This window comes from Oncorhynchus mykiss, chromosome 26, assembly GCF_013265735.2.
Source record: "Oncorhynchus mykiss isolate Arlee chromosome 26, USDA_OmykA_1.1, whole genome shotgun sequence".
NCBI classification, from domain to species: domain Eukaryota; kingdom Metazoa; phylum Chordata; class Actinopteri; order Salmoniformes; family Salmonidae; genus Oncorhynchus; species Oncorhynchus mykiss.
This window is the reverse complement of record NC_048590.1, coordinates 33,509,441-33,526,710: the sequence shown is the minus strand read 5'-3', so window position 1 is coordinate 33,526,710 and position 17,270 is coordinate 33,509,441. Positions and strand designations below refer to the sequence as shown.

Here is a 17,270-nt window from a genome sequence, read left to right as displayed (position 1 = left end):
TGCACTGCAGGAGCTCCACAGGCCTCATCCCCCAAGGCAGGCACAGGATCACTCAGGCCATAGATGGACCACTGCCCTAGACATCCAGTCCTCTGAGTCCTCCAGCCTCTACTGACAGCACCAGGCTACCACCTCATTAAGAGAGCAGCACAGAGTAGCATCTTAGTTCAATTATGGAGCTGAACTGCTAACTGCTACCCCTAATCCGGGCTGGACGCCAGATAGAGTTTTTGGTTTGTTTTTAATGACAGAATATGCTATCATACACCAGGCTGAGATGTTCTTCTCTTTTTCTCTGGAAGGAGAACCAAGTCAGCCACACAAAACCTGACCTTTCAACTTAATTTGCAAATGGTGCATTTTATGCATTGCCATCTCTGCTCTGTGCTGTAAAGGCCTTTCTGACAGAGCTCTCCTGTGGTTTTTTATTCCACACTGGGTTGAGATCATTTGCTGTTGTATTTTTACGGGTTTCCAGCTCTCAATGATCCTGAACTGTTCACTGGCTCCTCCGGGGACCGTTAAGTTGGGCTCACATCTCTGCCTTATCAAACCCTCTGCTTACAATAACACAACACTACCATAACCACAACAATATGGAGAGTGAACTGAGTGACCTGGCAGACACAGGAGCCGTTATGTGCCCACTGTAACAATGCTGCAGCAGAGCACAACAGGCCCATTATGGCGTGTTCTCTCTCCCCAGTCTCTGTTGTACAGAGGCCCGGCCGACAGTGAGCGTGGCTCTCTCTGCAGGTCTAGAGCTCTTGGGGCCAGTAACATTTTTGAGCGGCTGCAGTGCATTGGCAATTCCCCATTTTACACCCCAACTACAGAAAACAAGGGAATTACCTCAGCCAACAGCCCAACCGGCCTTGATGTCTTTCTGGGGAAAGGCGAGACAGAGAGACAGAAAGACAGAAAGAGAGAAAGAGCGGGTGGCATTGTTTCAGTCCTGGCCTGGGACAGATGCCCACACACATCCACAACCTCATTCAGAGTCATAGACTATTTTTATTCCTTTGACAGATGTGAACAATTGGACAAAGCATTAATGTAAGCAATACTCAACAATGGCACTTGCTGGCTATGGCCAGTGACTGGGAGCAGAACATAATCTAATTTGGACGGCCAAACCCATGTATGCCAGGGATTTACATTGCAGCCAAAAAGCCTTGGTTGGCAATTTCCAAGACAGCAGTCGAAAAGCAGCAGAAAATTGCTTCCAGGGCTGCAGACCAGACAAGATTATATTCAAAGTCTTTGTGAGGGCTTTGCCTGAATAGGACCTCAGCACACACACAAACACACACACGCACATACACATACACACACAGATTAGAGCGAGAAGAGCATTTCTACTACTTGCAAAAGGTTAGGAGTCAGGACTTTGTGGAACACCAGCAAAGCCCCATTTGAATATGTTTGGCTCTGAGCTGTACGACATGGGAAAGAGAATATTGTACTCATCAATAATGTAGGGAGGAGGGGGTGTCAGGGGGACAGGGGCAGTTCAATAGGTTAATACACTGGCCTTTCACCCTTTGATTTCAGTTTGGGAGATGTCAGCAGAGGAATATATTGTATCTCTACACACAGCCTCCAGTGAACAGCGGGTACTACCAGGACCAAGACAAGAGCTATGGGAATATCAACCAAGACAAGAGCTATGGGAATATCAACCAAGACAAGAGCTATGGGAATTTCAACCAAGACAAGAGCTATGGGAATATCAACCAAGACAAGAGCTATGGGAATATCAACCAAGACAAGAGCTATGGGAATATCAACCAAGACAAGAGTTATGGGAATATCAACCAAGACAAGAGCTATGGGAATATCAACCAAGACAAGAGCTATGGGAATATCAATCAAGACAAGAGCTATAGGAATATCAACCAAGACAAGAGTTATAGGAATATCACCAATCTGTGACACCTGAATCAGTGACTCTGTGGCCTGTTTTCTCCTGTATCTCAGTTCATACAGTATAGGACAAACTATGAAATCTTCAACCTGCAGATGAATACACCCAATCCTAACAGTTTCACCAGTTCTAGCTAGCTATGCTAATAGCAGGAGACAATTCCAGGAGTTGCAAATGGATCCTGTTGTATTTGACTGTACACATTCTCAGTTGTTTTAGATACAAGCATCCACTGAGCAAATAAATAATGGAACAAAGTAATTGCCCTCTACAGACAATAATACCTTTAGATAAATATTTCAAAAAGGAACATTTTGAGTCTTGGAAAAGCTTTTATTGTACTGATGGGATATACTAAAGAAGGACAAATAGAAAACAGTAAAGCATGAATATTTTACATGTCCTCAACAAGAAGATAGATGACTAGTGAACTGTAGAATTAAAGGACATCTTCCACCTCTAAGGGCAGTAGTAAGGAGAGAGAGATGAGGAGGAATGAGAGAGAGAGAGAGGGTGGAGGCAGTAGAAAGAGGCGAGAGAGAGAAAGAGAAAGATGAGAGAGAGAAGAGATGGAAAGAGAGAGTAAGAAGGGCCATATGGAGGGATCCCAGTAATACGGTGAGAGAGGAGGAAGGGATGCATTGTGCTCCATGGACACACTTTGTATTAAAAGATGAATTGATCCATCTGTAAGCAGCACTTAGCCCCACTCTCCGTCTGGGTTACACTGTGATAAATCAATATTTAATATCCCCCTCCAACAGCCACACTAGATGATTTTAACCTCTCCTTAATCCCATTTATGTTACTTTTCCTGAATCTTCATGTAAGCTTTCACTGTGATAAACTTCCAGACAGCCGACCGGGAGAACAGCTAGTAAAGAGCCCACAGTATTTATGTCAGGTGAGGCGCTTGGCTGAAATATTCATATTCTGAAACTGACCAAAGTGAAAGCTTTTATCTGGGCCGTCCGGGCCTGTGCAGACTGTCAGCTTGTATCAGGGGAAGGGAAGGCCACTCCGTGCTGTGCCTCCCCCTCCCCTTCCTTCTCTCCCTCCTGCTCTCCCTCCTTCCTAATCCTCCCTCCCAGGCTGAATGATGATCACTCATCTGGCTCACTTGTTAGAGTGTGTCCCAGCACTCAGCATACACACCATCCTGATAGGGACAGTGTCACTGGAACTGTCTTTATCTGCCTTTGGTCTTGGGATGGAGCCAAGCATGGCTCTAGAAGACTGATCATATTCACTACCACATTGACCTCAGAGTTTCACATTGGAGTGTCTCTTTGGTATAACTGAGACAGCATGAAGAGCTGCTCCTCAGTCTCTCTCTAAGTAGCATCAGCACTTATTATTCAGTCATTCACCCACTCTTGGAAAAAATTGTTCCAAAAGGGTTTGCGGCTGTCCCCATAGGATAACCTTTTCTGGTTCCAGGTAGAACTCTTTCTGGTTCCATGTAGAACCCTCTGTGGAAAGGTTCAAGACAGTACCCTTCTTTCTAAGAGTGCAGGAGAGGTAGTGCCAAGGTTTCATGCTAACTCATTGGAGATGCAGCTACTTCTCCTAAACATAGCTGTGCTTCTGGTAAGCTGTCCTCTGAGAGACCCAGGTGGGAGGATGGAGAGAGAGGCCAGGCACACGAAGGCTGACTTTGTGGTGTGTACGGTTACCTAGGGCAATGCGATAACCCTAAAATACCAGTCATATTTTTAAACTGATAGCCCACCTAATTCTAATCTGTTGTTCTTGGCTGTGTACTGTCAATGCTGTGATCTTGAACCACAAGCCTCCACAGTCTTACCTCGCTGTTACATTGACTCTTACATTGCACTGACTCTATGCGCACACAATGGACTCTACCCACACACCCACACATACTAACACTGACATTTCTATTCTTTATCTTTAACTCTGCATTGTTGGAAAAGGACCCGTAAATAAGCATTTCACTGTTAGTCTACACTCTCTGTCTCTCTCTCTGTCTCTCTCTCTCTCTCTGTCTCTCTTTCTGTTTCTCTCTCTGTCTCGCTCTCTGTCTCGCTCTCTGTCATGCTCTCTGTCACACTCTCTGTCTCGCTCTCTGTCACGCTCTCTGTCACGCTCTCTGTCTTTCTCTCTATCTCTCTGTCCCTCTATCTCTCTGTGTCTCATTCTCTCTCTCTGCCTCTCTCTCTGTCTCTCTCTCTCTCTGTCTCTGTCTCTGTCTCTCTCTCTCTCTCTCTCTCTCTCTCTCTGTCTCTCTCTCTCCTCAGAATGAGTACACAGACTGAAAGGGGTGGAGCAGAGGTGAGGAGTGATTGACAGCTTCATCCATCCCTCCCTGTTATAAATACACACATCTTACCTGAGAGGATTGTTTAAACGCAGGCTGAGTAGACAGGCCCATAATGCAGTCGAGACAAAAACTAAAGCCAACAAAAGAGGGCCAGAGAAAAGCAGTAAGCTCTACCTGCTAAGAAGAATGGAGGGGTAGGTGTTTGCTGCCTGTTGAAAACGGTTCCTTTCAGGGCATTGTTCACACACTGCATTCATATCATGTAGCAGCAGATTCTGGAGCTTGGCTCACCTTAGAGTCAGGGAGGTAGAGAACGCTACAGGGTCGTCCCACAGACACACCGACAGACAGACAGACACAGACAGTGACTGAGTGGAAACGGGAGATGGGAGTGTTGACGTTACTCTACGGGCCTCAGACTCACCCACTTAGTGGAGAACTAACAAAGACAGAGACACTGAGGAAGCGTAACTAGCTAACAGGAACAGTTATGATTGCGGGGTGTTAAGGTGTACAACCACAAAAAAATTGTCCTTTTTTAACGACACAACTGGGACTGAACTTTAAATACAAAAACAATACAAGTGGTTTTATTGTCTGGTGGCATGGCAAGACAATTTGATCCCACTGAGTTGTTAAGTTATTGGTCATGTCCCTTGACTTGACACACTTCAGTCTGAGCTCACTGCATTGCCACCTGCGTAGACACAGATTTACCCCTAAAACTAAATTAAAGAAGAAATCAAAATAGATATTCGTAGATTTTTTTACATATACATTGACCTAGTTGAATGTGTTGGTTAAAAGTGTCAGGTGTTGAAATATTAATGAAGCTGTGCTCCCAGTTCCTGCCTGCTCCTCACAGCCAACTGGCAATATGGCACCAATCAGAGGGAGGTGGATGTTTTTTTCTCTCCTTGATTGACTCATCGCTTGAAGATATTTTAAAAGGGAATCCCGGGGAGGGGAGTGTGTGTGCTCCTGGTACAAAGCGCCCCTGTCCCATGTCGAGGGACGGAGAGGGCCGTATGTCTGCTTTAATTGGGCAGAGACATCAGAGTGTTAACCCGCACCGGGCAGCACCATGGTCCGATCCTCTATCACCAACATCAACACATACGCATGCAAACACCATAACGCACGCACGCGCACACACACACACACACACACACACACACACACACACACACACACACAGCCATGCCAATATCAATCAAAACCACTACTCTGGACCAGCATTAAAGACAAACATCGGTCTGAAGAATTATATCTAAAAAAGAAAATAGCGCAAATCACTTTACTAGTTGTGGTTTTGGGCTACTCACAATGTACTCAGTGAACCAGCTCTGTTGGTGAGGAAAAAAGAGGGAGGGAAGGAGAAAAGAGAGACAGAGAGAGAAGAGTGAATAAACAGAAAGCAACATATAGGAAGATAAATGGAAGAGAGGAGAAAAGGAATGAGAGAGAATGAGACAGAGAGCTGGATGGACAGACAGACGGACGGACGGGGATTCTGACCTTGTCAGCCCTGCTGCAGTTGTTGAGGCCCATGCCTGTGAGGGCAGAGAGCTTGGCCTCCATGCCCTGCTGGTGGTGCTGCAGCTGCTCTCTCTGGATCTGTTCTCTCATCTTCCTGGCCTCCTGGATAGCCTTCATCACCGCATCCTGGTCCCCGAACAGCGCTGTGGAGTTCAGGCTGGACAGGATGTCTGGGGAGGGAGAGTCACGCCCAGTTAACCCACACACACAGTAGATAAACATACACACTATTAATTTCGATTCACAGTGAATGAGCCCACTGACAGGTGTTCATCCTCCTATGTGGAGAATCAAGCCTTGTAGGAGGTCCTCTTCCTTTTTCCAGTGTGTGTGTGTGTGTGTGTGTATGTGTGTGTGTGTGCGTGCGTGCGTGTGCGTGTGTGCGTGCGTGCGTGCGTGTGTGCGTGCGTGCGTGCGTGCGTGTGTGTGTATGTGTGTGTGTGTGCGTGCGTGCGTGCGTGCGTGCGCGCGTGTGCGTGCGTGCGTGCGTGCGCGTGCGCGTGCGTGCGTGCGTGCGTGCGTGCGCGCGCGTGCGTGCGTGCGTGCGTGCGTGCGTGCGTGCGTGCGTGCGTGTGTGTGTGTGTGTGTGTGTGTGTGTGTGTGTGTGTGTGTGCGTGCGTGTGTGCCTGTTTTAAAGACAGCGAGAGGCAGTAGACCGAGTCTGTCGACCTTCTTTGTGTAATTAACATCTCAAAGTTAGGTGAGGAGGGATGGCAGTTAAAGACACAGATATAGAATAAAACAAACATGGGGTTCAAACCCCCAGTCTGAGCGGAACAGCGGAAATGCAGGCACTTTAATGAAAGACTGCATTTAATAACAGTTAGCAAAGGCTGAGTGGAAAGGCCTAACATGAGAGGTGAAACGTGAGACCTCTTAAAAACAAATCATGTGTTACATCATCCGCAGCTCTAGAATGCATGGTTTTTAATAGCAAGGTTCCACCGAGATTAAGAGTTGCAATTGTGTCAACAGTTTTGTCTACAAGGATACAGGGATAAACGTCATTAACTTTTGTTTTATCCAGATAAAAAAATCATTCAAAGCCATTTTTACACCTTTGACAGTGTGAAATAATGTATGTTCAAGTCCCATTATCTAAACACAGAAAATAAAACCAACAAAATATCTAGCTTCAATCCTTTATCAATGTTATGGAATTATAATGATCTTTCTATGTGATCGAGGGGGTGCCAACTTCAAAACAAATTCAGTCAGTGTGTATTGACTATTGGAGATGGAGCAGGAGGTGAGATGCAGAGTGTGGCCAGTTCTTACCCAGAGAAGACCCACGGCCCATGCCTCCGAGGGGACTGGGGATGCCGCTCTTGGACAGGCTGTTGGGGCTGGTCTTGCTGCCTGTGAACAGGCTGTGTGTGGGGGACGTGGGGGACTTGACCAGCTCTGCCGTCTTGGGCCGGGCAGACAGGTTGAGAGGTTGCGTTCCCTCCTCCTTGTGGAGATGGGGTAAGTGAGCGGAGTGGAAGAGAGATAGAGAGAGAGAAACAGACAGAAAGAGGGGGAGAGAGAAAGAGAGGGAGAGACAGCGGGAGAGAGAGGACACAGATGTGAATAAGGGCTCCTCCTATTGGAGGATGTGTGGCCTCCCAGACAACACTCTGCTCCTGGCTAATTACTAGTGTTCCTATCTGACCGTCCTCTGCTCCCCCCCTCTCCCTTCCCCTTCTCTCCTCTCCCCTCTTCTATCCTTCACTACTCTCCCCCTCTTTTCCTCTCCCCTCCTCTCTCATTATCTCTTCTCCTCTCCTCTCCTCATTCATCTGCTGGCCCCGTGCCATCATGGCCGTCCTCACAGTTGCTGAGAGCCTTTGTTCACACTAATTAAATCTGATTTTTGCCTCCCTGTACATCTTCATCTGTTCTCCCTCTTCTCTGGTCTAAGAATGAATAATAACCACATTACAGAGATACATGGTGATGACTAAAGATGGTTGTAAGTAACAGTCATCAAACGTCAGTTGGGCTATCTAATTCATTAAGTTGTTTTCCAATTTCCTTTCTCATTTGCGGATACTGGTGTTAGTCATTTGTTTCATGTAATACTGCATCCAACAGTGTGTAATAAATGTATAACTGGTTTAGAATGCATTCTTTGTAAAGTTGTGTGAGTTAATGTGAGATGTCGGGTCACAAGAGGACATGTCTGCTGGGCTGGTTGCAGTACAGCACAGCGCAGCAGTAAGGTGTGATTGAGGCTGATGGTGATCTGTGGTGTTCTCCAGGCCAGTGTCTAGGAGCTCTTGGAGAGGATACCTGCTACCTGACTGGATGGTACTCTAGGTATTACACACATACCAATGGAGGAAAGTACCTGGGTGGGTCAATTATAGCTCTACTGCCTCCTTATGTATCTCTCTAGTGAAGTCTCTTCGCTGAGATTAGTCTGTATGCTGTTGTTAACAGTCTTTTTCAAAGCCCAAGTGTCTCCTTGTCCAAACATATGGCTGGCTCAGACACAGACTGCCTCAAGGCCTTGTTATTGCTGTGCCAATAACAGTTTGTCATCCAATGAAGCCAAAAGCTGACAAACAAAACTAACAGCAATCTAATTCTAACTAACAACGAATACAGATGGGGCTTTGGGGACATATGTACTTTACATTAGTGTTTAATTATTGATAGTTCAAGCTCACAACCTTCGTGTTTAGAAGTATGATAAATACCCATAGAGCCCATTCAGAACAGCAACTCAATGTCACAATATCTGAGTGAAAAGGCCTGTAGGATCTGTTCGGTGCCTCTTATCTAATAAACAGCCTTGATGACATAGATCCTATAAGGTGACAGGGTTTAGGAGACAGCTTGATACAGGCCTATGGATGAGCTCCCAGGAGGCTGTGTGCCTGGGGTCATGGGGGAGGTGTGGTGGGGTTATGGGGGAGGCCGTGTTTAGCTCCAGATGTTGCATGCCAAAGAGAATACCAGAGAGAGAGAGAGAGAGAGCTGCACTACAATTCAATGACAGGATTTAAGTCCCTTCACTATAGTGATATTAAGCTAAACTTTTCCAAATGGAGGCATGTTTCTGATTATGGCCTCGCATGGTGAGAGGATGATGTATCTACTCTATGCTCCATACGGAGGTCTGGTGGATCCAGGCCATGCAGTAGCAGACCCTGCTCTCGGGTTTATTTACAAGATAATAAGAGTCATCAATCCTTCCTTTTCCCATCACTTTTTAAACTGCATTTACATACGAGTGATTCTCTCTCTGTTCTAATGGTTTTGTTCCGTCATAATAAAAAAGGTTCTGCTGTTCCTTGTGATCTGAAACCATGTGTTCCACAAATTCTCTCACTTAGAGCGCCCACAGCCATAGCAACCATGTCGACAGAGTTCTGGTTGAGAGAGAGTGGGCCTTGTTAAAGGCCCACAGATTGATGGGCCGGTAAGAAGTTTGGCCCAGTAATAGCACAGAACACAGAACAGCAGCACCACTACCACTACTACCACTCATTTACTGAGTTATCAGCAGGCTGGGTCAAGAACCACTCCAGTACTTAGGCGGTGGGCTGTAGGTGGGTGAAGTGAGGGGTGAGAGGCATGGCCTACCTTGACTTGAGTGATAGGGCTGGAGGATCTCTTGTCGTTCTTCAGGCCGGATGGAGAGATGGGCCGGCTGTTGTTGGGAGGCTGGGGGAGTGGCGGCATCTTGGCTCCAGGAGAGACCTGCATGCTGGCAAGCTGGGCGGCATACAATTGCTGTAGAGAGGAGAAGAAGGAAACCCACAAGTCATTAACATCCAAAGACAGACATTCAAAGCTCTCTCCCTCTCCCTCTCTCTCTCTCTGTCTCTCTCCTCTGTCTCTCTCCTCTGTCTCTCTCCTCTGTCGCTCTCCTCTCTCTCCCTCTCTCTCTCCTCTGTCTATCTCCTCTGTCTCTCTCCTCTGTCTCTCTCATCTGTCTCTCTCCTCTCTCTCCCTCTCCCTCTCTCTCTCTCTCTCTCTCTCTCCTCTGTCTCTCTCCTCTGTCTCTCTCCTCTCTCTCTCTCTCTCTCTCTCTGTGTGTATCTATGTGTTTCTGTCTCTCTCTTTCACGTCTTCCTCTCTTTCCATGCCTGGCAGAGAACCTCCATCAAAGGTCTTTACTGTATATCAAAGCTTGAATCCAGGGAGAGACAGCAGCCTTAAAAACCACACAGCCATGGCTCTCATTCATCACACTTGGAGCGCTCTTTTTCCACTCATCACAGAGAGAGGTTTTCAGACTCAACAGGACTGTTCTGCTTTCCCTCCACAGTAGAGAGGTTTCTGTTGGGCTTTTTGGTCTGTAATAGGACACTACTACACAGCCACCTGAGCTGGCCCTCTATACGCCTGCCATCCCACACTGTTAGAAAACCAAACCCAGTTGGACTCCCATCACAGAACACATTAAACGCATACATTATTAAGGCCCCATCCTGCCTGCTGCACAAAGACCATTGATGTCATCATGCTTATTTTCCTTGGCGATAAATCAGTAACTTCACTAACCAGTGGTGACTTACCACTCAGGCGTGTGGTTTTGATGACTGGCTAAGCGTTTATTTATTTATTTATTTATTTATTTTTTGAATTTTACCCCTTTTTTCTCCCCAATTTCGTGGTATCCAATTGTTGTAGTAGCTGCTATCTTGTCTCATTGCTACAACTCCCGTACGGGCTCGGGAGAGACGAAGGCTGAATGTCATGCGTCCTCCGATACACAACCCAACCAGCCGTACTGCTTCTTAACACAGCGCGCATCCAACCCGGAAGCCGCACCAATGTGTCAGAGGCTACACCGTGCACCTGGCAACCTTGGCTAGCGCGCACTGCGCCCGGCCCGCCACAGGAGTCGCTGGTGCGCGATGAGACAAGGAGATCCCTACCGACCAATCCCTCCCTAACCCGGACGACGCTAGGCCAATTGTGCGTCGCCCCGTGGGCCTGTATCAAGCTGTCTCCTAAACCCTGTCACCTTATAGGATCTATGTCATCGCGGCCGGTTACGACAGAGCCTGGGCGCGAACCCAGGGACTCTGATGGCACAGCTGGCGCTGCAGTACAGCGCCCTTAACCACTGCGCCACCCGGGAGGCCCGACTCGTTTAATGACAATCACGTTTCCACACAGAAAAGGGGTTGAACTCTGTATAACATTATATATGTCTACTGCTGTCCTGATTATCTGGCAGGCGCTTAGTGAACGGGTTATTGTGCATAATGTTATTATGCTTTTGAAAACATATTTAAAATAACAGTTGTCAGACACACATCACAGAAAAGGGGGTTGGGTCACAATACAATAAACGTCATCATTTAAATACACTTTAGATATAAGGAAGGCAGATTGTCTATCATTGATGAAAGCTGGAGGCTTTAGTGATGCCTGTTAAAACTTCTAGGCACTATGAACATGTGAGCTATAATTCATGGGTATCTAATAACATTCAAATACAAATCTGACTCCACTATTTTCCAGTCAGTTTGAACACGGCATAAAGAAGATTGTTTTATGATCAGATCTGGAGTTGATTATGTTTTTGTACTGACCCCTCTCTAAGAGACCACTAAGACCCACTCCCTATGTTGTCAGCGCTACTGTTTGCCTAAGGCTATTATTGATTGGCCACCAGGTAAGTGGTTAAATTGGCTTTTGTCCCGTGCTGTAAGTGGCAGGGGTCCGTCAACTAGGACTGCTGTCTCAGAGTGAGGGCTAGGTAGTGTACAATATGTACAATCATTCACAGCTCCAGACCAGACAGACACCACCTCATCACTCCTTTCTGGCTCAGAGTAGGTAAGCCGCTCTGTTTCTATGTTATTCAAACGGATGGCGTTGTCAAGGGGAATTTACTTTCAATTCGGTATGACCAATCAGTATGCCTCGTCTCATTTCCTGGTTTTCCGGGGCCCCATACAGACTCCATTTGTGTGGATGGAAAATGTGGCACAGCCCTGGTGGCCTGTGTGCCCCACCCTCCATAGTGCAGACGCAGACTAAAGCCAAACAAAGCACTTTGTGTCCTGCTCACATATCTCCAGATATAAACATGTATACTCTCCTGGACCAAACTTTATCGCCGCCACATACACGGCACACAAAAGGTTCATTCTTCTGGGGGACCCGAGGCGAACAACAGCACATGGGCAACGGAAATGACCGACTGATTATGTTCCCACAATGATAGAACTGCCCCCACCTCACACACAAACAGCCTTTTGTCTTCAAGGGGCCACAGAAATGGACACAACTCTAACCCCCAATCCATCTCACTAATACAACGTTGAGTTAGTTTGAGCATTTTGGGTTAAGGTGACATAGTTGTTTGCGGAGGAGTTGAGCTGCCTGACTATGTCTCTAGGCTACACGTGAGGCTCCAGTCTGTGTAGGAGCGGAGCAGAAGCCATGTCTGTTGGACAGATGTTTGTTAATTAACAGAGTTATAGATGGGCAAAGCCCCTGACCTCGAGTGGGAAGAACTTTATTGTTCTGGAAAAAGAGAATAATTGGGTCTTGCTTCAAATTAGAGGCAGTCAGCCTGGCTTTTGTGAGGCCTGATTAGCAGGACGTAGCCATGGGGTGAGGAGCTGCAGCACTACCCAGCACAGGCAGACTCCAGGAGGTACAATAAACACAATCAGGAGAGCAGGAAGACATGCAGGAGGGAGGTGTGACACGACACACAGTCCACCACTAACTAAACCATGCACCGCTCAAGGACAGAGAGGAGGTAGGGCAGCGGAGGGCTGCCACGTCTCCGGTGCATTTCAGCCTAGTTGTGTAAAAATGTATGTGTTAACTAACTGTGTACTAGGTGAAACAGAGGGGTGTGAGTTTGAGGGAGAGACAGGGAGAGGGAGAGGGGGAGACAGCCTCTGGCTCTGGCCTGACTGACTGACTAACACTGTCTCTGGCCAGGACACATGTTCCAGTCCCCTAACTGAAGGACATCTGCCTGCCTGCCTGGCTCACAGAGGTCTCTCCCGGTAGGCCCACACACATACTCCCTTCTCCGCGCCCCCCACCATCTTGCTGTGCTGCCACGGCAGAAGGTGCCTGTTGGTAATGAGGGTCACACTGAAAGTCAATGGTAAGACAGGGATCATGGGCTGGGGAAGGGGCAGAGGCTGGGGACTGGGAAGAGCTGGCTTGGTGCCGCAGGTCCACTCTGGCCAGCATTCACCACGTGGAGTCCTGAGTGGTCTCTGCTCTCATCAGCAGCAGTAGTGGTTTCAACCTGCACTCTCCTAGTGCCACAAAAACAAACTACTCTCAAGCACTAAAACGCTTGACTTCACTGTCCTTACCAATTAAAATGGAAATGGCTATTGAGGGTAGGAATATGCCAGAGTGTTTGTGTTGAGTAAGTGTATGTGAGAGAGCGAGAGGGCGAGAGAGAGAGACAGACGGACGGACGGACGGACGGACGGACGGACGGACGGACAGACAGACAGACAGACAGACAGACAGACAGACAGAGACAGACAGACAGAGACAGACAGACAGACAGACAGAGAGAGAGAGAGAGAGAGAGAGAGAGAGAGAGAAAGAAAGAAAGAAAGAAAGAAAGAAAGAAAGAAAGAAAGAAAGAAAGAAAGAAAGAAAGAAAGAAAGAAAGAAAGAAAGAAAGAAAGAAAGAAAGAAAGAAAGAAAGAAAGGAAAAGAGAGAGAGGAAAAGAGAGAGAAAATGGGGTGAATAATGACTACTTTTAACACAAGTTATGTCTATGATAAATGTCATGTTATGGTTTCAGTGCTATACTATAAATCGTTGGGGCTGGTAAAGTTTCCTGTTTCTCTGAATGTTTGACATTATGCTCCCTCAGCCCTCCCCCTCCCCCATTGCTCTGCTGGGCAGGCAGGGGCAGGCAGGCAGGCAGGCAGGCAGGCAGGCAGGCAGGCAGGCAGGCAGGCAGGCAGGCAGGCAGGCAGGCAGGCAGGCAGGCACAGAGGTCCTGCTGCCTGGGTTCTCCTGGGGATGATGCTATTTCTGCCAGAACACAGAAGCATGAACTAAGACTGAACAAAGCCTCTGTGTTGACTCCTACAGTATCCCCTTCCTCACAGAAAACAGTTAAAACACACAAACACACACACACCATTCCTGCGACCCCGTCCCTCCCTCCTTCTCTCTCTCCCTCCTTCCCTTCCTCCCTCCCTCCCTCCCTCCGTCTCTCCCAGAAGAGCAGAGCACATCTCAGCGAGCATGGATTCCAAATGAGCGCGCCAGGCCCAAGGTCAGCTTGTTAGCCTCTAGTAATTAAAAACAAGCCCTCTGGAGGTGGCAGAGGTTAAACGAGGAGGTTCACTTTTCTGCCTGCGACAACATTATACTGAGATTACACACTCCACTGATGTAGGACATCTCAGCACATGTCCAGACCATGCGCCCAGCATATTAGACTCAACAGAGACTATTTAGATATTGTATAGGGCATATATATAAAAGGCAATAGATCAATTACCCTTTTTTATGTATAAGGAAAACTCATTATTTTACGTCTTGGCTAAACCAATCCATTCGGAACAAAATCATTATTGTCAGCCACAATTAATTAGATTTGTGTTGTTTCATCCTGGTATTCGTTAAGTTTCCACACTTTTCATTTGGTGTTAAACGAAAAGGAAAAACAACAACTAGAGAGTAGCATTGAAAACAGGCAGAGTAGGTCCTGTACGTCGCTTCCGCATTTTGTGAACTTCCGCATTTTGTGGACAGAGGATGGAGAGCGAGGGGGATGTGGATTGGGCTTTGGGGGAAAAACAGGGAGGGAAAAAAAGATTTCTCAGAAAAACAAGCTGTAGAATCTTGTTTGTTCTTAAAGAGAAGGGCAGGGCCAAAGCTCAGTGACAGATGCTGTAAAATACAGTGGCAGATTTGGAAAGCCTTCCTGCTCCCAGCCATTATGGTGCATTACACACTTACAACAACTGAGGCCTCAGATTCAACTCACTCACTGACGCAACAGACACACTGAAAAACATCTCTGCAGAGTATAAATGACTGAAAGAAGACACAGTTATTCTATACAGCACAGTATTGTGAGTGTGATTTGCTATTGTCCATCCCCTGTTTGAGGCAGTGGGTGTATCTCTCTCTCTCTCTCTCTCTCAGTCACCTCTGCCTTGCCTCTGCTGAGCAGTGGGGAGGACATGAGGGCATTAATTGTGCTCCGGTGCACCCCGCCGTTTAAAAGGCAGCGCAGCGCCAGCCCAGTTTGCCACAAGGCTTGTACAGGCTCATTGCCCAGGGCGACCAGGCAGGCTGACCCAGGCTAGGCCCAGATGTCAGGAGCGGAGGCAGGCGTCCTGGTGCACTGTGCCGATGATTTCCAGTATGGCCCAACATCTGTCTCATCTGCTGGCACCCAACCTGCTCCCCTGCTCTACCCCTCCTCTTTCTCTCTCTTTCCAGCCTGCTCGCCCCTGCCTCACTCTAATACACACACACACATGCACACACACTCTCAACAACACAATCCTTCTCATCTTGCATCTAACTATCCTAGCCTAGCATGTGTGGGTTCTCCAGGCCCAAAGCTCCAAGCCATCAGTCAGGACCCCGAGCCAGCCCTCACATTCAGTGCCTCTCACTGCATTATCTACACTATCTGTCCATCTGTCCCTCTGTTCACTAAAGAGCCTATCCAGCTGCTCACCTAGCCATCCCATTAGCTCTCCTCCTCTCCACACACAGCTAGCACTGCTGCACTGCTCTGGGTTACCTTCAAAGACCACACTCCTCTCCTCACAAACAGAGAACCAGCTGCTCTCTCTCTCTCTCTCTCTCTCTCTCTCTCTCAGTCTCTGTCTCTCTCTCAGTCTCTCTCTCTCTGTCTGTCTGTCTGTCTGTCTGTCTGTCTGTCTGTCTGTCTCAGTTCTTCTCTCTCTTTAAACTCAAAGTGAAAAGCGCTTCACTTGTTGTTGGTGATGGCAGAGGCCCCAGTCTCTCCACACATCCGGAGTATACATGCATTTGCCTCCAAACAAAAGATAATACCAGGTTTCCTGCTCTCCCTCTCTGTCTGGGAGTCTTTGAGACTCTGAGTCCTCCCTGTCACTCCAGCCACTGAGTGCCCTCCACACGCATCTCTCTCTGCTCAGATCTGGTCTGGTTGTCATTGTAGAACGTGGGCTGCTGCTTTTCATGTGTTTATGACAGCGAGGCTGGAGCAGGTTTAGCATGGGGCCTGAGTGATACCATTTCCACTGTGATGGATGGTAATTGCAGTGTAAAGTCACCACTCAAGCAATTTAACATCCAATATTTTAAAGCTTAAGGATGTGGCGGCCTGTGTAATTTGGGGAAGAAAAGGAGCAGGAGTGACACACAGAAAGAGCATAAGAAAAGACATGAGAGAAAGAAAGAGGGTAATATACAAAGTAGGAGATGGAGGAGAAAGCAGGACGATATAGATGAGAGAAAGGGATAGAGCGAGACTGAGGGGCAGAGAGATAGGGAGTAAAATGGAGATTTGACAGAGTGAAAGCAGAGGCTCCTATTTGCTGCTCTCTCTGATCCTCTATAGAGAGGACACAGATGTTCCGCTTTATCCAATGATGCTTTCTCTAAAACTGCTTAAACCCCAAAGTCTGGCTCCAATGATAAAAAACAGTCCTGTCTAAAGTTCCCTCCTGTTTATCACCCTGGTAAAAGGGCCCAACAATATATCAGGCCTACATCAGCTTTCAGGAAATTGTTTTTCACAGGGCAATTTATGGGAGAGGGGATAGTGTACAAACAACAAATTAAGTGCAACTCCAAATAGAAAATTATTTTGAGAAATTTAAGGAAATTCTTCTCTTGTCTTGTCCACTCAATTGAATATAGTGGGTGGCGGGACACATCGGGGGTACAATCTGAGCACAAATTCCCCTGTTAGGTGAGATGTGTCAGTTGTAATCAGGCCAGGACAGTCTAGGATGGAGCCATTGTTTCCTGCTTGTCCTGAGCTCATCCCAGGCCTGAGTGGACCCTAATGAAGAGGGGCACTCGGTCGGAGGGATAGTTTACACCTTCTCTCCTGTGACTCGTAGACGAGGGCCAATCTGTCAGGGAAGCACTGAGTGAAATTGCCCTGTGTACAGAAAATGCCTGGCGACAGCCTCTCCCTGCCAGCCACCATGGCCCCGCCATCCCACCCTGTATTGACAAGCAAATTACACTCTCCAACACTCAAACGCACCGACCAAGATTCATTTACATCCATCAGCCCTAAACCTTTGTTACCTTGGTTTTTTATGCCTGGAGAGAAAGGGCAGAGAGGAGGGGGAGTGAGACGATCCTCCACGCAGGGCCCAGACTGTTATGACAGTGGAGATTGTGAGCGGGTGTGTGGCCAACATTAAGACTGACAGAGCGGCTAGCATCCCTGACTGGATGGCTGAGCACATTACTGCTGCTGCATTGTGGGAATTAATTCCTCCAATAAGACACTTTTTTAAGGTTCATATATTTCACAATCTAAACTGAGTAAATTGGTGAAAATTATACCTTGCCAGGATGCTGACAGGGAGAGATATTTTAATTAGAGA

At 47.4% G+C, this 17,270-nt stretch overlaps 1 protein-coding gene across 14 annotated transcripts in view; it reads right to left on the bottom strand.

Annotated features, from left to right (window-relative positions):
* LOC110506675 (transcription factor SOX-6) overlaps positions 1-17,270 on the bottom strand; it is a 201,810-nt gene that overhangs the window by 29,827 nt on the left and 154,713 nt on the right. For 9 of the 14 annotated variants that reach the window (XM_036964052.1, XM_036964059.1, XM_036964056.1 and 6 more), the window contains 4 exons: positions 9,321-9,470; positions 7,026-7,200; positions 5,727-5,917; positions 5,534-5,554 (listed from right to left, as the gene is read on the bottom strand). In XM_036964052.1, coding sequence (XP_036819947.1) covers positions 5,534-5,554; positions 5,727-5,917; positions 7,026-7,200; positions 9,321-9,470 — 537 coding nt within the window. The remainder of the gene's footprint in view (positions 1-5,533; positions 5,555-5,726; positions 5,918-7,025; positions 7,201-9,320; positions 9,471-17,270) is intronic. The other 5 variants (XM_036964055.1, XM_036964060.1, XM_036964057.1 and 2 more) reach the window with 2 other exon arrangements.